Source organism: Macrobrachium nipponense, chromosome 27, assembly GCF_015104395.2.
Source record: "Macrobrachium nipponense isolate FS-2020 chromosome 27, ASM1510439v2, whole genome shotgun sequence".
NCBI lineage: Eukaryota > Metazoa > Arthropoda > Malacostraca > Decapoda > Palaemonidae > Macrobrachium > Macrobrachium nipponense.
In genome coordinates, this window is record NC_087216.1 from 23,035,032 (window position 1) to 23,062,125 (window position 27,094).

General features: G+C 37.5%; 1 protein-coding gene across 9 annotated transcripts in view; it reads right to left on the reverse strand.

Moving 5' to 3' along the window:
- Positions 1–3,012: 3,012 nt before the first annotated feature.
- Positions 3,013–27,094, reverse strand: part of LOC135200910 (DENN domain-containing protein 1B-like) — a 79,815-nt gene continuing 55,733 nt past the window's right edge. For 4 of the 9 annotated variants that reach the window (XM_064229668.1, XM_064229665.1, XM_064229666.1 and 1 more), the window contains 4 exons: positions 14,969–15,049; positions 7,529–8,692; positions 6,933–7,083; positions 3,013–6,107 (listed from right to left, as the gene is read on the reverse strand). In XM_064229668.1, the coding sequence (XP_064085738.1) occupies positions 5,446–6,107; positions 6,933–7,083; positions 7,529–8,692; positions 14,969–15,049 (2,058 nt within the window). In that variant the 3' untranslated portion in view covers positions 3,013–5,445. The remainder of the gene's footprint in view (positions 6,108–6,932; positions 7,084–7,528; positions 8,693–14,968; positions 15,050–27,094) is intronic. The other 5 variants (XM_064229670.1, XM_064229669.1, XM_064229671.1 and 2 more) reach the window with 4 other exon arrangements.

Sequence of the window (27,094 nt, forward strand, 5' to 3'; positions counted from 1 at the left end):
CATAAAGACTACTTAACTGTAGAGGCTGGAGAGATGGAAAGTGGGTAGGGAAGTGAGAGAGGGCATAGTAATTATAATTGGAGAGACCCCCGATGAGAAAATGTTTTCATACTGCCCTCAGTTTGACAGATGTCTATATTAAAACCAATACTATGAACAAGAGAGAGATTAGTTATATCTTCATTTTCCTATGAAACCAAACATCATGCAATAGCATTTTACATACTAAGTTTAGCTACATGAAAAAGTGAATACTTCTATATTCTGTTTTTTTTTTTATCTGTCCATCCGCCTGTGGTGTTTTTGTATGGTAACACTGCGTCCCGGGCTTTAGATAGTTACACAAAGCTTACATTCAACGATTATAATAATATCCTATTTCAAATATTAACGGTATAATTCGCATACAGTAAATTATTAAAACACTTTTCAGTAGCAAATGTACACCCAGATATCCTTTTATTTATCTAAAACTTACAAATAGCGTAACTATCTAAAGCCCGGGACGCAGTGTTACCATACAAAAACACCACAGGTGGATGGACAGATGAAAAAAACAGAGTATAATTAGGCTATTCCATTGCAGGAGGGTTCAGGTCTACCAATACTGCACAGTAGTATATACTTTGTGATAAATATAATTAAAAAAACTTAGCTAATTAGGATAAACTGGAAGGCTACTCCAGGAGAATTTTTCTACTGCTAAAGTACATAAAATAAAAAATACACAACAAAAAATCTATCTGCTTGAAACAATCTCTTGAATATTCTGTCATCAGAACTGTGACCAAAAGGGTTGTATGTAAAGGATAACTTGCATCTAAATGTGGAAGAGAGTGCAGTTTGCATAAACAAACTAGGCTACTCACTTCATGCCTGCTTCTGCGTAGCAGCACAGTCATGAAAGTATTAATTACCCAAAATTAGTACATTACATTAATTTCAAAGATAAAAATCTTCACTCAAGCACTGGAAAATCCTTTTTCCTAAGCCTGCAGAAAGTTTTCTAGTAACACCTGGTTCTTAAAAGTATAGTAATAATTAAGAGCTCAGTACAATGTATGGGGCTACCCTTAGAAGTAGGTCATCACTTGCTAGTTAACTGGTGTTAGTTGCCCATATGGGGTTCAGAACGCAGTTTAAGCTTCCAGGAATGGGAGCCAGGCTGTTTCCTAAGCTGGCACAATCAGGCTTCTGTAAAATAATGGTTTGCGTGTATAAAACTAAATTTAAACAGATCTCTTGTTCAGAGCACTACAAAAGCTGTATACAATACTTCATCACTCTATGGAAAGTAACTTCCTGGCGAAGCACTTTTAATGATATAGAGAAAAGACCAAATATCAAAGTAGTATTACTTGTGTGACAAAGAAAAGTACAGATGCACAATGTTATTTCTAAATAACAGCAATAATTAAGACAAAAAAACAGCAATAATTAAGACAAAAAAAAAACATCAGCACACACAACATTAGAGCTGAAAGGTCAAGTTAGCAATAAAGCTTTAAATAACTGCTGATGGAGCCGAACACATTGGACTTGAATTTTTCAATTTTGAACTACATGGATGGGTGGGAATACGTAATTACTTTTGTTGGGATGGCTCCTAATCCACAACTCACTGATATGCATAATAAAGTTCTGTTTTAAGTGTCTTGCAGAATAAATTAAAATATTCACATATAATAAAAAAATAAAGACCTATACATTCATGAAACTCAAAAGGAGGGAGAGCACACTGTTAATTTGGCATTTATGTATGGTGTGTTTTTATATATATGCACATTAATAAACATGACAGCTAATGATCATAAATAAATTTAGCAACCTTACTAACAGTGACTAGTGAAGAAGAAAAAGAGAAGAGAAATAATGAAGTTGACAATCCTATTATCATGTTTCCACAAAAGACAAAATGACATGAGTACTATTGAATATAACAGCACATAATATCATAAACTGGAAACAGTAACAAAGATGTTACCAAACATACAAAAGATGAAATTAATCAGAAAATAAGAATCTTACACAATTTATTTGATAATAAGTAAAAGGCTTCTTCCACATTTGGTCGTCTTGTTATTTACTAAGCTACTCTATACTGAATACCAAGTGGAAAGTATTTATCACAAGTCTTGCTGAAGCACAATCTGGTACATGAAATGGGTAAACACAAGTCCTGTATATTTATATTACACAACCAACTTCAAAATATGTTAACACCCAAGAAGGAATTAGGTTGGATTTTGTATACTTTCATAAGACTAAAACCTTACCCATTTTTTTGTTTTTTTTGGGGGGGTTTTGTTTTTAATAATTTCCCATTTTAAAATTATGAGTTTTGTTTTGGATACCTTGGACCATTAAAAAACTACATTTTGGATATTTTTTTGATCAGCTGAAAATGTCTCACATTTATATCATGTAAAATGTACAATGTATACATGGAACATTTTCTATGATATGTGGTGTAAGTGTCAACTTTTTATGTCACTGAGGATAGTCTAACAATCAAATGAAGAAAATACTTGAAAGCTATGGAGTTCTTCATTTGTATTTCTATAACAATGATTTAAGGTAGCTATACAGCTATGTTACACAAAAAACAGCTATTATTTCCACACAAACGAAAACACACCTACATCTGAGGTCATGGTCACTGCTACTATTTTCTTCTAAAAAATGACTTGAAATAGTAATAAAAAGTAAAAATCACAATTACCTGTTTAAGCAAATGTGTTGTGGAGCACCAAGGGCAAAGATACCTATATCAAATTTATATCTATACTGCTTCACAGATCTGAAGCTAGACCTCTAAGAAAGTTATGTCCAATGACTGTAATAGTTTGGCCTGAAGAACAACTTATCTGCACCCTGTTATGTTATGCAGGTTACAAATCTATAATGTCCTTAAAGGCATATGCCATTATAGTAGTATAATAGTATTTCATGGACCCGGATGTACATTACCTGCAATACATTTTGATCTTGAGGTTAATGAGAGTTTAGGTATTAAAATACATCTGATTTTTAATGTTTGCTTTTACAGGCATCCCAAAAATTTCTTGTTATTTCTATGTCATATTTATATAAGAAATAAAGAATCTTTATATCCAAGAAAATCAAGGACATATGTATGTACTTTCGTTACATTCTTAGCGCTTTCATCCTACAACAATTAAAAAAAAATGAAATAAAATAGCTAAACAATTCAAGGTTACATAATTAAAAAAATATGATGGATGATGCATTTAATGAATGATATGATGGCAATACACATGCACTAATTCATTTCCTGTTTATTACGTTACACATATAAAAGTAAAATAATCCCTTCATTATCTATAGTCATTATTTCTCAAAGCTGCACACAGAAAATCCTTATTATCAGTATTTTGTAGCTGTTGATGTATAGGAAGCATTACATCTATATAGTAGTTTAACCAAACAACCAAGTAATTTCTAGCTGTGTCTACAGGCTCTGTTCTTAAAGCAGTGAAAACTGCAAGGCTGCATTGAAGCAATACCAGATAGTTCCTGGTCAATGAGATGTATTCAGTGAAAAAACGAGGGTAGGCATCCATAAGTTTTACAGTCATACTTAAATTACATTGTTCATTTATGTCCAAAGATTTTCAATAACCATTGAAAGTTAGTTTCCCTACTGATTACCAAACAAATTACCAGTAAACAGTTAGAAGCAGTAAACATGACAGATATGAGGTATGGTATACATGAAATGGAGTTTTCAGTTAAAAGAATTTGGCTATCTCCATACGCTACCTTACGTCCAATGTATTGCTTCTGATAAAAAATGGTTGTTTCCTTGAATGCCAAAAGAATATTAATGGCTTTACATGATTTGCTATTAGATGTTGCCAACTCAACTTTGTTGAAAAGCTTTCTGGCATTTGAATTTTCCGGTTTAACCACTTTGCAGATAACAGATCCCACTAAATTTTCAGGAGATAAAAATAGAATTTACATAAAAAATATCAAAAATGGTGATAGTAATTTTCCAGATAACACTTAGCCATAGGTCAATTTGACATATTGCTTCCCTCCTATACAAATAAGTGCCACACTGCATATAGCTCATGTCCTTTTGCTCTTTGGGGCATAAGGGGTTACTAGTAGCCTATAGTAGACTACAGTCATGACTTAGCAGTTGCAAAACCTGTTCTATGCTCAAATTACACTCATATCCTGGCAAGCCTTGGCTAAATGAATGTAGATAATCAAGGGATTACCACAACAGATAAACTTATAAATTATCAACAAAACATTTCTGTCGCACCAAGTTAAAGGAGTGTTGCATGATTTTGTCAAGTTTATGTGGTACATGGCTGTCATTTGTGCTTTGGCAGGATAGTAATACAGAGGTATAATACATTCCAATTGAAGGGTAGTTCATGTAAATCAAGGTTTGTGCAAATCTAGCTTCTCTACAAAGGAAAACAAAAATTTCTTTAAACACTTAACACTTACCAGCGCCTTCTCTTCCTTTACCTTTGTAAATAAAAAAAATCATACCACAGAAAAAGTCTTAAATTTCCTAAATACTACAACAAAGTTCTTATGAAATATTGTCTTCTGGATTAGATGGATGAATTACAAAAATCTCACAACTCGATGTCTCAGTTGAAAAGGGGATCGTACATACAAAAAATTCTACCGGGGGAAAGGATGGGAATTAACACATGATGATTATAACTTGTAATGACTGATCCCATAGCAAAAATTGAATACAGTAAACAAACAGTGTGCGTCAAAAGTCGGCAAACAAGTGCATATACATATCAATAGGTCATCAAGAACATGGACATGAATGTTGTTTCATTTTGCTCACAAACACGAGTTGCACAGGAAAAAAATAAATGAACTATGCACAGCACTTCTACAGAATTGTCTCTAAAACTTTAGAAATGTTAACAACTGCTTTCTATCATGAAAGCTGTCAGATTCCTTACTAAACTACAAGGAGAAAAGCTTAAAGAATGCTTACATAGAAATATCCTTTAAAAATCTATGTCGAATGTTATGAAATGCCAGCATAGACTGCATGATAGTATGAAAGGCTTACAGAGAAGCCATTATAAGCATCATCTTTGGCTTTCCAATGAATACAAACTAGGAATGAACTAAACCTAATGAGAATATAAATTTTTATGAAAATATGGAGTTATACATTTATACAATGCTGTGCATATTTGGACAGCAAGCATTTTCTGCCATCCAAATATGGACAACCATATGCAAGATCTCTACAAAATATTTACAGTAATTACGTAAACAAGGTTTCTGTCTTTTTTTTTTTTCTTTTTTACCTAAACGAACTGCATCACAACCATGATTATCGATAATCATCTACAGTTACAGAACAAGCTTGGTTTACTTCCAACTTTCATTTGTAATAATTGAACACCTTGGTTATAGTTCTACGGATTAATCAAATGTTGCCCATTTACTTTCACTTTGATCTGCCGAATCCGACTCAGCTGCGTGAATAGCATCGCAAGTCTTGTTGTTATTCAAAATTGTATTATTATTATTAGCGGGAGATGCTGCTCTGGAAGGGCTATTTACACTAAGCTTCTGAAAGTCTTTAGAAAAATCACCCAAAAGGTCTTTTTGTGACAAACGGGGTGGCCTCTGTGGTTGAGAAGAGGAACTGTTCAGACCTTTGGTTGCATGACTCACTGGGGGTTCAAACTGCACATATGGACTTGATCTGTTGACCATGTTCAGAGATGATTCGTCAGGGGCTCTAGACAGCATACTTGTTGCAAAGGCTGCTGTAGCACTACCACTTCTTGTTGCATTGGGTAATGGATGCTCTCCAAGTGGTTTGTGTTGATTATAAATTGGATTTTGACACCCAACTGGCACACCTAAATTTGTCTGCAGAGTGGAGAATGGACGGTATTCTGGTGCTGATGACTGGAAAGGGGTGAGTGGTCGATATTCTGAAGTTCTATTTGGTGTTGCATTAGGCAAGCCTGTGGTGTTGATAGCAGCTGTCCTGGCTAAAGCTGGATGAGGTACATTTTTACTAGGAAGGTGAGATGTACTAGCACTTCCACTCAGATCTTTATGATTCAATTTACCTGTGTATAGCACAAACATTCATTAGTATTTAAAGATGGTGAGCATGTGAATGACAAGAATAACAGCGCATATCCTATCCCACAAGATACAAACCAGAGCATAGCTTATCCTCCAAAAGGTACACACCAATATTGTTACATAACAGCCCTATGGATAACTATCCCCCAGACTCAAGACCTTAAATCGATGTCAGACATTCCTGGAACTAAAGAGCTAACTTCTTATCTTCTTTGTCTTCATTCATAGTTTCCATATGAACTAACTATGCTTTTCATATTTTTAAACACAAAACATGTTTTTCAATCACAGAGCAAATGCCCCACTTAGTCTTTCCTTTTCTAGAATGGACAAAGCTGATATGCATTGGATGTTCAGTCCTTCAACAACCATCAGTTCCTCATAATAAAGGACCTCTTATAAAGATTGAATTAATAAAGGACCTCTTATAAAGATTGAATAGAGAAGTCCACATTAACGTATAACATCTAGATAAAAAAAAAATGCTGTACAGTACAAATATTTAAAAAAGGCTTGCAAAACTCAAACCATTGGTCAATGAGGGAAACTTAGTCTTGTGAAATATTTCCTTAATGCATTATATATGTACTGTAACATATTAAGTTAAAGTCATTCATAAAATTAATTAATTAGAAAGTAAAACACACTAGGTTCAGGTTGAGATACATTATCATGAAGGGAAAAAGTCAGAATCAGTTTCCAATCATGTCTGCTAAAAGGCATTTAAACAATTAACTTCATTATGCTGATTAACATTTTTTTAACATCTCACAATAAAATTCCAAAACTCTTTCCCTCTCACTTACCTGGAAGATTTGAAGTGGATTTTGTTGTGGGGATAGGCGGCGGTGATTGTGTAGGTCGCTTGTGTTTTGGTGTGATATCTTTTGATAACAGAGGATCAAAAATCTCATCTTGGGGAGATTCCAGAAAGATGAGGTCTTGACCATTCCCATCCTGGAATTTGTGACATAAAATATAGTCTAAATAGCCATTTCCAATCTGGCATCTGTGAACATCCATTGACATCCATGCATTAAATTGATCACGTTATATATATTGTATATCAAGATAGACACAAACAGATATTTCATTACAACATTAAACAAAACAAAGAAGCAAAATAAAAGCATACACAAGTAAAATGGACCAAAATAAAATGGCATAAAATGCAGGATATACACCCAATGAACCTGAAATAAGCATGCAATGAAGCGAGTACTTGTAAAAGCAGTCACTGAATCAAGCATACGCTGAAATATCCATACCTATACTAAATAAAACAAGGGTACATAAAAGCACATTACTGTATTTACACTATGCACCTGGTATTTAACTAAACAATAAATTGCAACTGAATATTTATCATGAGCCCAATTGTTAAATATTGAAAAGTGATTACCTCCTCCTCACCAGAACCCTGATTCAAGCCATGGTGGGGGCTAGGGCTCCTTGTTCGACGGCCTAGGGATGGGGGAGGTGGGGGTAAAGGGCTGAGGGATTTGTCAGGATGCCTGGACTGAGTGCTGGAAGGACGAGGAGGATCTGGACTAGGAGGATAATAGGATGAAGGTGATAAAGGAGAATGAGGAGGATTTAGTGCTGGAGATAAACTTCTCCCTTGAGAAGGACTTTGTAGTGGTGGTGAGATGCTGGTCAAAACAGCTGGCAGGCTCATAGTCATGATATCTGTTGTTTGTGAAGCAGAGGAAAAGAAAAGGAGATTTCCAGCATACCCAGGCTGCGAAGAGGAAAATGTGGCGTGTGGTATATTTACAGGGGAGCACAATATGAAATCTTCAGAACTCTCTATGGCTTCAAATTCAGCAACTGGGGCATCATCATCAATGGATTTTGTTAGCTTAGAATAAAAATACCCTGGGGTACCCTGTTTAGTTGTGGAATATTTGGATAAAGATGCAGAAAAAGCTTGACTCGCCCCATACTTAGGAAAATCGGTGCTACTACGGACAGAAGATACAGAGGAGGATTCCAAACCAACTACACGACGTGGTTGCTGAGGAGACCTTGATGGTGAAAGAGAAGCATGCCCACACTGAGAATGCAACTTAGCAGGAGACAAGGCAGAGGATGCATAACATGTGGCAGGAAAATCAGTGGTGATTTTGGTGGCTATAGTTTTACAGACTGGAATAGTACACTTAGAGGCAGAGCAATCACGAAACTGCCCACGGCGCGTGCCTGATTTTTTATGCTCCCTTGGAATTGTTGAGTAGCTTGTACATACAGCAGAGATGTTGGAGCCATCGTTAGCAGAGTGAGAAGTAGATGATGAAGGGAGATGGGTATGCCCCCATAAATGTGAGTCCACTACTGAGTTATCAGCTTCAGGGGCAGTGAAATCTGTATCGTGCAGAAGCTTAGGAGAACGAAAATGAGAAGTCGAGGAGCTGCCTAAACCATCCCCATCTTCACCACCACCATTACTGTCATCGTCAAAGGTGACAGGAAAACGGTAGCCAAAAGATGCCATTATGGGAGGAGGAAGTTCTATGTTTAAGGAGAGGTCAATGAGAGGAAGAGAGGTGAGGCTCGCACTCAGCTGCTGCAAGAGACATATAACACATAACTTAGTGACCTGTCCTACAATAAAAAAAAAAGCTTTTGTAGCCATCCCCAATGTCCACTCTGTCATACAGTGTACACAGAATGTACTGTATTATTAACTGAAAATTTGACTTTTTTTCGTCAGTTTTATGTACTGCATACGAAAATTCCCAGTACAGTACAGTATTCATGAAAGTTAAATAGCCACTAAGGAGTCAAGTGTAAAAGCAAGAAATGACTGAACATTATACACTGACAGACAAAAGACGGCAAAACACTCAGAAAAGTATATGTTGGTGGCATTATCATCATAATATAAATATGATGATCTTGGGAATTATTATAACTTGCTCCATAGTTAGTAAAACAAAGTTCTAGAATTGAAATAGATTAATCAATGTTAAAAAAATGTAAATATGTAGTCATACATTAATAATGGTTACCTTAGTTATAATTTTTTCTACAAATTACCCCATTTCAGGCCATACACACTGGCATGAAAAAATTTTGTGCTTTAAAGAAAAATTAAAAATATGACTTTACGATCATTGAGAGAGAGAGAGAGAGAGAGAGAGAGAGAGAGAGAGAGAGAGAGAGAGAGAGAGAGAGAGAGAGAGAGAGAGAGAGAGAGAGAGAGAGAGAGAGAGAGAGAGAGAGAGAATTATTCAAACAACATTATAAAAATAAGTTGCCAAAAATAAGAGCTCATATACATATATGTTTAATGATGAATTAAATGTCACAATCTACTGGTCAGCATAAGGAAATTACTTTAACTAAGCCACATAGACTTAAATAATGTGAGCTGATATGGTTTTACTCTGAAAAGTATTTCTATTTTTCATTTCCTGATTTTCATAACATTATTTCTAACACTCCAATATACACCACTAAGTTTCATTTATATAGCTGTATTATTTCCTCAATTTGGTAAATTAATATCAACACAGCCATCAAAGTTCAAGTCTGCATAAACACTTTTCATACTACCGTACTTCTGGACATCCTAAAAATCAAACTACTGCCTGAATAAGTGTTTACATACAGAAATTTGTTCTACAAAAGGTTTATATAGATAATCATCTGCTGGTTGATCTGTCAAATACTGGAGAAGATGAGGTTCTGTCTCTTCCCTACTGATAAAGGACTGCTGGGTTAGTAACACATCAATTTAACAGACTTCTGCACATATAAGCTACACTTCATCTTTGTTATGCTACCATTTTAAACATGGCATAATTTTAAATAAATCTTTTATATTGAATGTTACATGTGAAGTACATTCTAATTTATGTTCAGAACCATGTGAAGTAGCAATCCCTTCATACACTTTTCTGTCTTCTCTAAGCCTATTACAGAGATCTTGCTAATTTCCTTAATTCACTTTTTTTGCATGACAGAGAGTTGGGATGGCAAAGCAAAGGTTACTAAAGACTTTGCAGCATCTGTTTGAAACCACTGCTATATTGCTTTCTGCCTTCAACTTGTCATTTAATCCATTTAGTTTCTTCTCGCTTAAATGTTCGACTTCTTTAACTTTGGTTTTGTTCCAATTTTCACCCCTCATTTCAAAATCAATTCTTGGTGAAGTCCTTTGAGTCCAAAAATGTGCCAAACTACTCCAGTTAAAGTATTAATTCATAATACTTAAAAACTTACCATCTTTAGTTAAATCATTCGATCTAAAATATCTATACGAACTAAACACTTCCATTCCTCCAATTTCCAAGCTAGCATTTATACTGAACCTATCTTCCTGGCTTTCATATCCTCACGTTTGCTGACATTTGTTATTATCTCCTTCCCAACACTCACATTCTTTTACTAATCATGCAACTTCTTATCACTAACAATAATACTCAGCTGGTATATCATCTTACCCACTTCAGTTATCATCAGTAACAAAAAATTGTATATGGATAACATTAACACTTTTCATGCACTGACAGCACTGATAGCTTTTACTACTGTGATGCCACTTTAGAATTTTAATTATTATGTTTGCAAGATGAATTTCAAGCCTTGTTTATTGTAAAGAAATTTCATTAATTTTATTTTGGGAAACTTATCATTAATATTTACAAATGTCTTTATGAAACAGGCAGCAAACCAAAATTTATTTTGTAATGATAGATATTACTGCAGCATTCCTTGGATATATTTCACAACAGCAGAAAAGCATGAGGCACTGGATCCTTCAGCTTGGAACATTCTATACCTCAACAAAAGCAAACCTATGAAAAGGTTCAACTTAAAAAATCAGTGATCATGGAAAAAAATAAACATTTCTGTTGGAAAAAAAAAAATTCAAACCATGATTTCATCATTATTCAATTACTGTTTGGCATGATGAACGTAGATTGAAAAATATTCTCAACTTCTAATAACAAACATATTTTTCATAAAAAACCCATCACACACAAATTCATTAAATTTGTCTTTCTTCCCATCAAATACATGATTCCAAATGACAATTAAAAAGAAATCTTCTGCTTGCTTGTTGGCAGTGAATCCGCCTTAGATATACTGTGTTTGTTGATATGGTAGCTGTCCTATTAGATAGATGTTAAAGTTAGGCTTTTTCTCCTGGTGCAAAGATTATCTTTGTAATTCTATGAATCTCATCAACAGCAGGCCTGCTCCAGCTGAAGTCAGACCCAAAGCCAGTGAGTGATTTGTGCCTTACAGAGGTTATACTGGATGCTGCCTTTTTGCCTGGAGATCATCCTCTGGACTTGTCAAGAGCGCTTTCAATATGGGTTTCTCTGTGGGTGGGATTGAATGCAAATACGTATGGTCTACAACCCAATGTTACCTGAGCAAACTATAACATATTCAAGGGCTGAGCAGCTGGTATTGGTTTGCTTGTCTTTTCAAGCAGGAATCTGCACAGCTGTGGTTCCATGGCAGAGCAACAGCGCACCTTCAATATTCACAGCAATTAGCAAAGATGGTGAGTTGGGCCAGTACAAACCAACAAGCGTGGATTGGCTTGATCAGCTGTATCTAGAATTGCCAAGTGGATGACCTTTCAACCATGATTTCAGAATTGGAATTATGAATTTCTTTTACAAAGACTTTAGGCACACATGACAACCAAGTTTTCCATTCAGGTAGATTGCTCTTCAGGAATAAGAGCTATAAGAATTGGGTAAATACATGAGTGATGGGCTTATATGAAAAAAATAATTTTTATTTGAGAAAACCCAGCTTTCAAGAATATCAGGCATAAAGCAAAGAAAAACTTTATTCTGATTACTGATCATGCAATATAGCAAATTCAAGTCAAAGCAGATGTGAAGAGGAATAAAAAAAATACCAATATATCCCGATTAAATTATAATGGAAAGAAAGATATAATGAGAAATCTACATTCAAATGTTTGCATAATAGCCACCTAAGACAGACGTTCCTTCCTTCTTTCCTATTTTTGTAATATTTTGCTGGTAAATGTCAAGACCATTTAATCCTTGAAAGTAATATAGTATCTGTTATGTAACACTAATTATATTTTACCAGCAGGAAAAATTTAGCTAGGGAATAACTGAAAAATAGAGAAAATTTGCTATGTTGTCCTTACTAGTAATATACTTTTCAAGTCATACAGTAGGTACTACATAGGCGAGTCACTCACATTTACATACTGCGAAAGGAAGGTGAGAGGATATAACAACGAGAAGATAAAACAACAAGCAGATCTTTGAAAATAAGTAAGTTGTGGCATATGAGCCAACAAGAGATGTAAAGAGATTAAAATCAGCTTGATCAATCCCTGTGAATTGAGAATAGATGGTAAAGTCAATTAAGAGGGGGAAAAATATGAGGAGTGATATAACAGGACAGCAGTAGTGACATACCACGAGGAAGTAAACGAATGACAATCATTTAATAGCTGCTCTATGAGCATGAGCCCAGGTTGGCATAAAGCCAGGTCATTCCACAAACAAAAATGACAAATCATGACTGGGATGTTTGTGGATAGGCCAGTCACAAGGACGACAGATAGATGACATTTTAATCCGTGTAGTTGTGTTTCCATACTAAATGGTTCAAAGGAACTGGTTCACAATTAACCCTTAAGTGCCAGGGTAAAAAATCAATATGCAGCACCCAAGGCCAGGGAAACTTTAAGGTTGCCCAATTTAAGAAAAAAAACCACATAAATGGAAAGAGGAAGATATCCAAATGCACGGTGCAAGAAAAACTTCTAAAAAATTTTCCCTAACTTCCACGATTAGTTGAAAATGACTATTTACAACCCCTTGAGGGGCTCTTTTTCAAGACAATCAGAAATTTTACCAAGTTATACATGTTTTTTCTGATAAATAATTTTATGTTATTATGTGAAATTATAATTACAGCTCACACAATATCAAAACAGATAGAACTAAAATCTGTGACAAAATCTCAGCAATATTTGTGTAAATTTATTGAGATCAAAGATGCAGTAACTTTTTTGGATTATACATGTCTTTTCTAGTATTTCTTTGCACCTATTATTTGCAAAATTACAATTATAACTGATATTGCTATCATAAAGATAAGAATGAAAACCAACAGAAACCCCTGGTTATATTTATGAGCAAATATATAATAAGACATCATGTGAAAGACAGAGGCAGTACATCTCTCCTTGATGTCAAGGTCACAACTAACTGTCATGAGGCACCACCCACTTTATCTGAACCAGTCTAAAAGTTACCATTAGTGAATTTATATGCTATAGAAGTAATGGCACCTCTTTCCCACCTGATTCCCCCAAATCGATGACATAATATTGTTACTTGCCATGTGTAAATCCGTCAACCACCCAAAACCTGTTATTACTACTTGTGAGTAAATCCATCCATCAAGGGTTAAGAACTAATCCTATTATAAAAGACTGTTAAGGGTTAAGAACTAATCCTATTACGTATAAAAAACTGTTAACCTAAGTTGCAGGGAACTTCAATAAGCTCCAGAAACTGGAATGGAGGAAGTGAGGGATGATCTGAAAGAAGTTGTCTATGGGCACAAAAATCATATAGTATTACCAAATATGTGAGTACCAAAAAACTGTGATTTGAATTTATATCTGATATTGTTAAATAAAACAGATAATTACCAAGATAACTAAACACTAAAAGTTTGAGCGATTGCAAAAGGAAGAACGTCCTTTTCTTTCTGGTAGAAACTGTATAGCACAAACAGCTGTATAATAAAGGCAAATAAAGTTGAGGTACGTAATTTTAACAGATTTGAGATGGATATTCAAAAGATAGATGACTGACTCTCTTCAAGCCTACTAAACATTTACACAGTATTAGTAAAATAATTTTAATTTGTTCAAACATCCTAGTTTCAAGTATTTGCATGAATGTCTCGGTCTTTAAAATTATGCAGTGCATCTCCGAACCAAATGATTATGCAAGGCCATCATTATTATATAGTAGTTTAATCTGACCACTGAACTCATTTTTATAGCTCTAACAGGCAGATCATATAACATTACAAAGAGTTAGAAGTTTACAGAAAAAGAAAGTACATACAGTAGTATACAGGGTCACCTTGTAATTAGTAATGACAGTAGTATACAGGGTCACCTTGTAATTAGTAATGACAACATTAAAACATAAACTGAGAACATACTAGTGTGTAGAAGGGAGAAGCCTCAAAACTTGAAATAGCCGATAGACAAAACAAAAATAAATAGCAGAGAAGAATAAATAAAAAATTATAAAAACACCATAAAAAATTTAAACGCATCTAATAGTGATAAAACCTCGAAAACTGATCAAGCAAGAACACAAAACTTCCAGAGGTTGTGTTAGAAAGGTTTTGTCCAACATTTTGTCAGAGAAAGCAAAATAGAAAGCTAGAAAAAACTTCAGTCAACTAATATATTAAAATTGTGTTTGATGAAGGAATTACCTTTAAAAACATATGCTACAACATCACGAGACAACTCTGACACACCCTGCATGGTCAGTCTAAAACAAATGCTATGGAAAGTACCTTTAACTGTGAAAAAACATGCCCCATTCCCAAAAATGAGCCTCTTCCAAGTAACAAATACTCTATTCCTTATTTTGCTTTAATATATATTAATTGTTCAACATTCATTGCTCAGTTGCACAGCACCAAACTTGCACTTAGAAAATCCATTCCGACTGCATCCTATCCTCAATCCATAACCTCTTTAGCTCTGGCCTTTGCACCAGCATAAGCACAATAAGGCAGCAAAATGCAGTGTTGAATGCTGCTACAGCAGCACAAGCAAGGAAAGGCAACTCACCCCACGATACACATAGCTCTTACACATCCATTCCGCAGCATTAACATTAATGGCCAAAGGGGCCAGTATAGGTTTGCTCAGCTGAAATCACAAAAGTTCAAAGGTGGAAGTCGAACTGAATCCAATACATTAGCAAAAATCAATGAGAAGAAATAAAATATAGAACATCACTCAAAGCCATTGAAGGAATAATGCTGTGCACACAGGATTATAGAAAATAAAAACATACACATTATTTACATAATAACATCACTAGTGCTGCACTAATAAATAATTCCCTTTTCAGTCCAAATATCCTTTTTTGCAGCTATGATACTTTTGAAAATATAACAATACACAACAAAATGGCATCACATATGATTCTATTAGTGGAACTTTAATATAAAACCTTTTCTGATGTTAACCTTTGATATATATCTAAGGAGATAAGAAACAGGAATACTTTAATCTGCAGACATGCCACTAGAATGACTGAAACAGATATTTCTTAATAAAAGTCCCAAATAACAACCTGAAAATAGTCAAATGTTAACTGGCATGTTAATAATTTGCTTAACAAAAAATAATATCTAAATAAATTTTCCTCACAGCCATCACTGGAACACTATAAATGTCTAAGGAAGCCATTAATATGTGGATCTTTAACACAAACATAGCAAAGATGATCATAAGAATTAAGATAAAATAATACCTAGCAAAGAATATCATAAGAATTAAGATAAAATAATACCTAACAGGAATTTAGGTACCTAACTCATACTCAAAAGGAAGAAGAAAAAATGATATGCAAACTTATCCTTCTTTGAACAAAGTCAAATGCCTATCATTTAACTGTGTCATTTATTAATGCCAATTTCCAGAGATATTTTGTTTGAATTCTCTTGGGAAAAGAGAATTATCAGCCTTAAAATTATGCAAAATCCATTCTGACTGACTTACGGTCAATAATGACATGACACTCCCTTACCTACAATTCCACAAATGATGTTTTTCATAAAGAATTGGAAAGATAATCCATACTGGGGGAACTTATGTAATACAGTAAAAAAATTCATTAGATATGTAGATTCAAATGTAATGCAGAGAATTATTATTACAGTCAAAAATTATTTGATCTATCAGTCAAGAGTACTCTTAATTCTTTTTGGGCTGGCCTTAAGGGTTTGTTATCATCTATTCAAATAAAATCCCACAAATGTATTTCCACAGCTGTAAACAAAGTAAACACATGCATTGTCAATGTAAGGATACAAGTTCAAACATAACATATATTCTTCCAAAGTAGGTGAAAAATTTCTCCTATTATTACCAAAATTGTATACCTAAAGGTTACTAATAGTATAATTAAGGAAACAGATCTTTTGTAACCACTGTATATCCAATTAGTTCACAAACGCTACTTAAAAAAAATGAACCAAATATTCCTATCATAGCATATAAGAAAATCTAAACTCAGATATTTTACCTCCACTTATGAGCTTTGACTAGTCTCTGTCAGTTATGATATGATAAATATATACAGTACTAAGTACAAGACTTACATAAGTAATCTGAAAGTTTCCCCACTAAAGTCAATGAAGTTCTGCCCCCCACCCCCACCCCAACCCTTCTGCCCAAACAAGTTACAGTGTCCTATAATGGCAAACAATTCATCCACTACTAATATTCAAAGTTACGTATATCTTAGTTTCACTAGACCACTGAGCTGATTAACAGCTCTCCTAGGGCTGGACTGAAGGGCTAAATATTTTTACATGGCTAGGAACCAATTGGTTACTCAGCAACAGGACCTACAGCTTATTGTGGGATCCGAAACACATTGAGAAATGAATTTCTATCACTAGATATAAATTCCTCTGATTTAGTGTTGGCAGAGCGGGGAATCGAACCCGGACCCTGAGATTGGTAGTTGAGCACTTAACCAACTCGTCCAACGAGGAACTTATGCTAATATTGAAAAGCACCATAAATCGTGCTAACAACAAATAAAAGGACAGTGGTAATTCAGCAGCTTCATCTCTTTAAATGTTTGTGAAAATGAACATCTTTAAAAGTCTTTCTTGTTTCCTAAACTAAACTACCTTTTACGTATATGGATGTCTTATGTCCAGCTGGTCAGACTGGGTGCTGAAATACTGGTTAATATTAACACCATGGTAGTTTAATGATGGACTGTGCCTATGGGGAGCACTCTCACTCATCTGCCAAGATTGTTTACTTTTGAATTGCTGTAAGATCCAGAAATGTTTACCAATAAATCTAGTAAGTCACTCAATAAAATCAATACCTGAATCCATGAAACAACAGACATAACATTCAGATTTAATTATTCAAATAACAAACCTAGTATTATGTCTGATAAAGTATAAAAAACTTTTTGGTAAGGGGATGATTTATTCCTGAGACCTTCAACTGGTATGTTCACATTACTGCAAATCAACCATCACGATCAACATTTTTACATCATTAAGACTCCTTTCCAAATGTAAATGCAAAATAAGTTCGCTTTACTCTCCCATCTTAAACACTTCCAGCATGAATTAAGATCTGATCCATGTGTTCAATTACATTTTTTCCCTCGTTTTTTTGAGGTATTCTAACAGGTTTGTCCACCTACTTTCATATATAGGACTATTTTTGATTAACATAACTTAGTTCCAAAGCTATCTCAATCTTTGAGTTTTCTGTCTATTTTCCAGTCTTTGGATATGCCACTCACAAACTTCTTCATTTGTAACAATCTTGCTCCTATATTCAAGCCAGAAATCTCAACATTTTGAACTTGCACCTATGCCATGAAAATTATAATCATCAACGTTATTTTTAAAATTAAGTGCTGATGAGCTACTACAATTTTTTCATGACTTAAAATGAGGTGCCTATGATGAAAACTGGATCCAACAAAAACATAGTACGTACTATGTGTAATACGAGATACAGGGTAATGCTTTTATATGCACTCACAGTTCAGTACAGACATAGCTGACATACCTGCATCACTTTACATTTGTATTGAAAAAAAAAGTTCATTCTACTAAATTTTTTGGCCCCAAGAAGAACTGTCTCAACCTTTTCTATAAAGGGCTGGAATGATGTATGCAAAATACTGACGAAAATCATTGCTCAGTACATGTATGAGGTACAACTGCACAGGTGTGCTATAACCTGTAATGATTAACCTACAGGAATGGTGAGAGCTCAACTAATCAATGGCAAAAGCTTGTTAAATTAAAATGCTTATATGTATAGTATTTTTATGTTTCTATAGTGATCTTTTAGTAAATCTATATTTTGACAATAAAATATACAAAAGACACAATCACTATGTATAAACGTCAAAATTTTGGAAAATCTGCAGTAATATGAGACACTGAAAGCATACGTATTTACTCCAAGGAATATAAAATAAGCAGTTAGTTAGTAAACACAAAGGCAACTAATGAAAACATAAGCTTTTTACATCATGATAATGGTTACTTTAAAAAAAACTTTAATAATTTGAAAATTTTGTTATATTTAGCATTACCTTTTCTGCACCAATATGTATAAAAGTGAAACAAATAGATGAGTAAATAGAAGTAACCTTTCCTTAACTATATTCCAAAATATTTCCTTGATAACCTAGTGACAGCTCCTTAGTAGCCATCAAGTTCTAGCTAGTATTAATAACTGTCCAGTGAAAATCTGATTTGATATATAGTACTACTGACCTCTCACATAAAACAACATTATTTAATATAAGCCTTCTATTATCAATGCCACAAGATCCACAAATAAGAAAAACCTAATTAAAGGTTATAAATAAGTAAAGCAGTGATTATGCCACATAAGACACCCAGGCATTAAGGTGAGATCCCACCTACTGAACATCACTTCCCACACCACAACTCTAAGCCAGGCTTCAAATTTCCAGAAGATAAGATTGAGTGAAAACTTTATCAGTCTTCATGAACAAAATGACTATTGATGAGAACCAAGATAACAGCTATGGTAAGAAGAGTACATCAAAAGATTTCTTGGCCTTAAAGGCCCCATGGAGTGGCTATGCATTGTCCTCAGGGTTCAAAACACTTTCTCACTTTTGTTTTTTCATGTGAAGGATGGTCATTACTTTAATGTAATATTGTTTAATGAGACACTAAGTCATTTCTATACTCTTCTAGGGGTAAAAATTTGACAAAGTTGTAGTGGATGAGCCCAAAGGGAAAAGCAAAAATGCATTTTGGCATTTTTTAGCAAAACTGGTATATCAACTGAGTGTGATGATGTCTTGCTACATGGACCAACTTGCAAATATGTATCATATTAAGGTTGATCCGAAGTCTGTATTTTGAAAAGCTTTTCTAGGGATGAAATGCAATGGAATTTGTACGGTGTGATGGTTTGATTTAATCCTCTCATACAATCATGTTTTAATATTTTGTTCCATGAGTCCTTAGCCATACAGTCTTTCATATTGTAGTTAACCCTATAACTGTTTAATATGTAGGCAGTCCCCGGTTATCAGTGGGGGTTCTGTTCCTGACGACGTGCCTATAACTAAAAATTGGCGATAATAGCTAAGTAGGGACCTTATCGTCGTCACAAGACAAGCGCCGTAAAAACGGACTGCCAATATATGGACCACGATTATTTTAACAGCAGTGTCAGGTATTTACATATAAAATTCATTTTCCTGTTCTTTCCCAGGTCATTACACCTGAATACTTCCTCTCTGTACCTATAGTGGTTTTGTGAATGATACCATGACGAGTACTTTTGTGAATCATACCTAAACAGTATGTGGTCTTGTGAATCATACCCAAATAATAACTGTCTCCCCAATCCCCTTTCACACAATTTTCCTCACAGTCTTACTTCAGTACCGCGATATGAGAGAGATAGAAAGAGAGGAAAGGCATAAAAGCTTGAAGATAAGGAAGATGTATAAAGATAAAACAAGCAAAATAATTATAAAACAAATTATTGCTAAATCATAAAGGAACTAATCAATGGAAATATGTGTAATATAGAGATTATATTTTGGAAAAATTAAAAGTCTTGGATAACTTTCATATATCAATGTATGTTAGGTAAAGCTTGGACTGAAAAGAATATGTCAGCTATCTATACATATGAAAAGATATATAAAACACTGCATTCCAGAAATATAATACTGTAAATATATTTTTAGCAATCTCTAAATATGATTGCTTATTACTACTTTCAGCTGACAATTTGGGTGTCGTAAATATTTACCCAATGCATAATCAACTGACCACCGGGAGCCAAGAAGTTGTTTACCTGAGGCAACAGTTAAAAGGTTGAATAGGGCAAATGATAGACTATCAAAATTTAATGATATAAAATGAAGGACATCAAAACTGACCATGTATTATAACATCTACTGCTAAATAGTATGCTATGCTATGCAATGGAAAGTCTCATATGGCATGATCACAGCTTCACTTATACAGTCCCCAGTTATTGGCCATCTCATTTTTTGGCCATCTCATTTTTTGTCCATCATTTTTTGGCCATCTCATTTTTTGGCCATCATTTTTTTTTGCGCTTGTCTAGTGCTGAAAATTGGCCATTTTCCAATACATACCTAGGAGAGGTGCCATTAACCGGTTATCAGTGCCAAAATCCAGCTATCAGTGCCGAAAATTGCCGATTTTTGGTTATTGGCGATTTTCGCTCATCATCAAGCCACCAGAACGGAACCCCCCTACCGATAACTGAGGACTGCCATATTTATAAATAGGAATACAACACTCTGCTTATCTGCTTCATGAGGCATTAGGGATAAAGTAAAATAATTGGTTGTTCGCTGTATGTTAACTTAAAAGTCAGAACCTTGCATTTTTTAAAAATCATCAGATAAATTAATTTAACATGTTCTTCAAAATCCTATAGTCATTATGTGTAAAAATACAATTTATTTTTAATGCTATAGTTTATAAACGTTAATAACAATGATTTCTCTATTACGACCAACGTATTATATACTGTTATTTTTTTTTACCATTTAATAAATTTTTTTTAGACCAACATCGATCTAAATATCTTGGGACACTCCTGCATTCACCATATGTAAACAAAATTTAGCTGGTGCCTTCTCTCCCTTCATTACTAAATTTATTATTTATACTGGCTAGCATTAGTAAATTTAAAAAAACAGAATTCTATAAATTCAGTTACTGAATCTTACATATTTGTAAAAAAAAAAGTGCAACGTAAATGAAAAATTACTAATTTTCTAAGATAATTTGTATTTTTCATAGCTACAAACCTGAGGTCTTAACAATAGGATAATTTCTAACGCCCAGCTGGATCCAGTTAAATCGCAGATAAAAGCAAGGAATCTTGTGAGATCTGGCAAAATGTGCGTATATCTGGTAGAGAGTGGTCAAGGACCACGCACCTTTGCCACCGCATCAATCTTTCCCAACTCAGGAGGTCTTAGCAGACAGAGGGGCGGCTAGAGGTGGGGAGTATAATGTTATGACCTCACGTTTGTAGCTATGAAAAATACAAATTGTCTTAGAAAATTTGTCATTTGTTCATTTGCGAACAAACCTTCGATCTTAACAATAGGATAGACTCACACTTGGAGGGAGGTACAAGAGATCCTAAACTGGCTGGGGGTCTACCCACCAGTCCAGCTCCAGAAGAAATAACTTCCGGAGTGGGACTGAAGCCCGTGAGAAGCTAGATAAACTGAAATCTAACTAACCCAAACACTGAGTGATGTACAATGATATATGGGGGAATCATTGTACTATAGGGAAACAAAGAGAAACTTTGACTGTCCAGTAACAAACCAACACACCAGGGTTTGCTATCGCTCCGAACTCCCCCTTGCCAAAGAGTGGAGCATATGCTATTGAATAGAGGGCTGGATATTTGTATACCAAGCGACCACACTATCAGTATGACTACCTTACTCACCTGTATCAGACCAGTCCAGCGAATGACATGTCTATTTCTTAACCCGCCCGAAGGAAGAAGGAAAGGTACAAGAGACAGAAAGAGACTAGCCAACTCTCTCATCCACACAATCATCTTAGGTAAGATACAAAATTGCCTTGTTAAGGGCAACTATGAGTTACACAACCTTTTGGGCAGCCACCACGGGACCCAGGGAAAATGTGTCCGTAGATCTGTGAGCAATATCCTTAAGATAGAAAGAGGTGAACGTGGACTGGCGTAACCAAGTACCAGCGCTCAGCACTCTATGTACAGCCAAGTTCCTTTTTGAAAGCCAGAGGGGGACCAATACCCCTAACGTCATGCGCTCTAGCCTGCACAGATGTGGTGGTGTAATCATTAAGTCAAGTATGCCTGTCTGATGGCTTCCTGTATCCAAAAAGAGATAGTATTCTTCTACACCTCTTTCTTTGTATGTCCTGCGCTAACAAAAAGTCTGCGGCAGCCTGGTCTAAGGTGCCGTGCCCTTTAAGATAGCAACGCAGGGCCTGTACGGGACACAACAAAAGTTCTTGAGCATCACCACCCACAAAGTCATTCTGTGATGGAATTGAAAATGAAGTGAACCTATCATCATGCACAGAGGGATTTTGGGTCTTGGCCACGAATTCCGTGACAAATTTGAAGGACATCGACCCCCAAATCCTGGTGTGCTTCACATCATAGCTCAGACTGTGGAGCTCTTCTACCCTCTTCGAAGATGCCAAGGCCAGGAGGAAAACTGTCTTGAGCGTCAAGTTCCTGTCAGATGAACGACACAAAAGGCTCATATGGACCCTTAGTGAAGCTCTTGAGAACCAAGGAAACATCCCACATCAGAAGCTTGAGCTCCCTAGGAGAACTCGACTGCTCAAACCCTTAACTAGCAAGGAAAGTTCCCAGGACGAGATGTCGATACTTCTAAGGCGTAATACTAACTCAGGGCCGCCCTGTAGCCACTAATGGCAGAAACGGACAAACGTTTCTCATCTCTTAGGAAGGTTAAAAAGTCTACTATTCACTGAATAGAGGTTGCAAGTGGAGAAAAACCCCCGTTTACAACACCAATCACAGTAGATTGCCCATAGCCTTGGTAAACCACAGAGGTTGACCTTCTGAGACTGCTGGACATATGCCCTATTGTTCTCTGAGGAAACCTCTCTCTCAGAGGAGATGCTTGATAACCTCCAACCATGAAGAGACAGGGATTCTACTGACCGGTGGAACCTTTCCGCATGCGACTGACACAGGAGATGCCACTAAGGGGTAATTTCCCTCGGAACCTCCGACAATGACTACAGCAGATCTAGAAACCATTCCGCCTGAGGCCACAGAGGGGCTGCCAAAGTCATCCTGAGACACTACGAACTCATCAGTCTGTTCAGAACCTGACGAATCAAACAAAACGGAGGGAAGGCATGCACCTCCAGGTTGTCCCAGGGATGTTGTAACGCATTCTCCGCTAACACCAAAGGATCTGGAACCACTGAACAACATATCTCCAGTTTCCTGTAGAATTGAGTCGCAAAAAGATCCAGCATGGGTCTCCCCCAAACCAGGAAGAGCTTGTCTGCTACTACTTGAAGGGACCACTCTGTGCCTAGGATCTGATCCCAACGACTGAGTTTGTCTGCGACCAAATTCCGTTTGCCTGGGATATACCTGGCTGAGAGCTCTATTGAATAGCAGATCGCCCACTGGTGAACCTCGACGGTCAAGGCGTGAAGTTGACATGAAACCAGACCTCCCTGCTTGTTCACATAGGTGACCACCGTGGTGTTGTCCGACATGAGAACAACAGAATGACCCCCAACTTTCTCCCGAAACTCCTTCAGACCCAGGAAGGCTGCCCCCCCCCAACCTGCGAGGGAGGCGACTGAAAACAGAAGGAAGTCCGGTGGTAGAGAATGCAGAAGGACACCCTTCAAAAGATTTCGGTCGTCCAACCACCAACAAAGGTCTTCTCTTATTTTCAGAGACAGAGGAACCTCTTATAGTTTGAGTCCCCACCGGAGACCAGAATTCCCCCAGTCTCCATTGTAGAGACTGAAGATGAAGACGCCCATGAGGGACCAGCTTCTCCAGGGAAGACAAAACTCCTAGAAGAACCTGCCACGGATGAGCTGACTGATGTGGTTCCGAGAGGAAGTCGAGTACCACCATTTGCAACTTCTCGAATCTCTGATCCGATGGGAAAACTCTTACAACCGTCGGATCGATGACCGTGCCCAAGTAGAGAATACTTGACTGGGTACAAGGTTTGATTCTTCGTGGTTAACCACAATGCCCAGTTCCAGACAAAACTGAAGCAGACGATCTTTGTCCTGCAGGAGCTTTTCCCTGGAACCTGCCAACACCAACCAATCGTTGAGTTACCTCAGCAAACGGATCCCCTGAACATAGGCCCAACTTGATACGAGAGAAGAGCCTTGTGAACACTTGAGGGGTTGTGGTCAGCCCGAAGCACAGGGCTTTGAACTCGAAGACATTGTCCCCGAGAGAGAAGCGAAGGAACTCCCTGGACACCGAATGACTAGGATCTGGAAGTATGCGTCCCTCAAGTCATCGACAGCATGAAGTCGCCTTCTCTCACGGCTGCCAACACTGAACACAGGTCTTCATCTTGAACCGTGTCTGCCTGATGAAGTGATTCAAGGTGGATAATTCAATCACAGGCACAGGTCTCCAACCTCCTGAATCCTTGGGCACCAAGATGTGACTGTAAAACCCCGGAGACGGACACACCACTTCCCCTATCGCATTCTTGTCCAGCATTTTCAGCATTTCTCCCGAAGAGCCAAGAACTTCAGAGAATCTGGAGGATCAGCCCTTTGAGCTGCGGCTTGTCCGAGTGAGGAGGAGGGAAGCTGAATGGCAGTAGGTACCATACCGGAAGGACATCCCCCACAACTCAGCCACTAGGCCCAATGGCTTGCCAAGCAACCCCCCACCCGTGGCACAGGAGAGGGAGAGGCAGCAACCTACTGACGGCCCCCTTTACCTCTAGGAGACCATCTTCGTGACCGCTGCTGGGCAGGGGAAGGAAGAGGAGCCGGACGCCTCAGAGGACGAGACTCCAACTTAGACACAGTCTGGTGCACCAAGTTCTTGGTGTCTGCCTGGTGTTGGTATATCGCATTCTCCAGCTCGGTCTAAGGGAACAAAATTGAGACTCCAACATATCCCCATTTCTCGACGCCAGCAAGGATTCAGGGTCAGCTGATCTATCCATCCCGGATAAAGCCACGTCTCTTCTCATCAGGAGAAGGTTAACCCATTAATTAACATTAAAGTAAGCCATATAAAAAAAATGTCTTGCCTTTGGACTGCAACAAACTGGCAAGAGAGGATGCAGTCACCAACCCTTCTTGCGACCTGTCAGAAGCTATCTTGGTAATGACCATAGACCAGAGCCAAGAAACCGTCTGCAACATGGAGGCTGCCGTAGATTCCAATGCTGTGGCATCTTGTGGAGACAACAATGGAGCCACCAACCTCACCTCCTCCATAGTCCATCCCAGCCTCAGACGAATGATGTCCATGTTAAGATGACGCGACATCAAAAAGGCAGAGTTCACAGCACAGTACTTCTTATGCCTCATGAGAGGCGGGAGTAGCAGCTTGGGAGAGCCCCTAGCGCGAAGCAAACTGTCCTGATCTGAAATAGTGCCGTTAACCTTATGCAAGACTGACTGGACGTGCCCCAACGAGGGAAGTTGAAACTAAGACTTGGGATCCTGCATAGCTCCCAGCAAGGCTTCCAAGCAGAAAGGAGTGTAAGATGACCGAGCCTGAGTCCTACTCTCCAAATTGTTGAAACCACGAAAAAGATTGACAACTTCTGAAAAAGGAAGATAAAACTCTTGCATGTCTCCCTCCTCCTGCTTTGGCAACGGAGACTGATGACGAGAAGGGTGTGCAGTCCATCTAAAACCTCTTCCTCGTTCAAAATAACAGAAGAACCAGCAGCCAAACAGCCTGAAACACCAACTAACCTGTGTGGGCTGGACCCAAGCGCCGACTCCCGGGACGAACCAACCACAACGCCAGGAACATCACTATGCTCCACCAACAGATGACTCCTTAACATGGCCGTGAACGGGCACGGGTGTGGCAGACGTATGAACATGCGCTGGGGAGGAATCTCAAACACTCGAGAATGAATGAGAATCCCTTGGAGTCGAACTCCTGGAAGAACCAGGGAGTGGGGCAGGCAGACTTCTGCTGCCCCAACTCTGCGCTCACAACCTTCGACGTCTTGACAGGCGCCTTGAGATCCTTACGGCGACGGATAGGCCCTGGAGAAGAAGTGGGAGTGCCGGCAACATGTGCACAGACGGGGGAGGTTGCAACACGCTCGTGACTCAATGCAGATGGCGAAGCAACCACTGCAGATTGCACATGAGAAGATACAATAACACTCTCCGAAACACCAACACTCTTAGGAACACGGGCATGTTGCTCCTCACTCGCAGGCGAAGAAAGGGCACAGTCCTTAACCTTCCAACGCTTGATACTGGCTCCTTACACGACCTGTTCGCAGGAGGCGGGGGCGATGCAACACGCTTGCTTCCAGTCCTCCCAGCAGACATGGCAGTCAACTCAACTTCCAAAACAGTCCAATCTCTTAAGAACCACCTGGCATAAAGCCTCAGACGGATCAGCAAGAGAAGGCTTCAATGACATGGAAGGGAGATGCAGCAAACTGGATGGGAGATATGACGTCACAGCAATGAACGATGACGACACAGATGAGTGAGGCAGCATAGTGGAGGCGACTAAGAGTGACGTCATCGATGGAAGTGACGTCACGGCTTCCCTTCGATCCGAATGGTGGTATGGTATGTTTTTTTTTTTTTACATTGCATGGAACCAGAGGTTATTCAGCAACGGGACCAATGGCTTTACGTGACTTCCGAACCACGTCTAGAGTGAATTTCTATCACCAGAAATACACATCTCTAACATCTCAGTGGAATGACCAAGAATCGAACTCGCGGCCACTGAGGTGGCAAGTCAAGACCATACTGATCACGCCAATGAGGCGCCCTCAATCCAAATGGGAAGCAGACGCCACTGGCGGAGGGATACAAAATAGCTGACCCCGTGAGGTCACTAGCAGGGCTGACACCACAGCTTCCCTCTGACTCGAAGAAGCGGCAACTGTCACTGGCG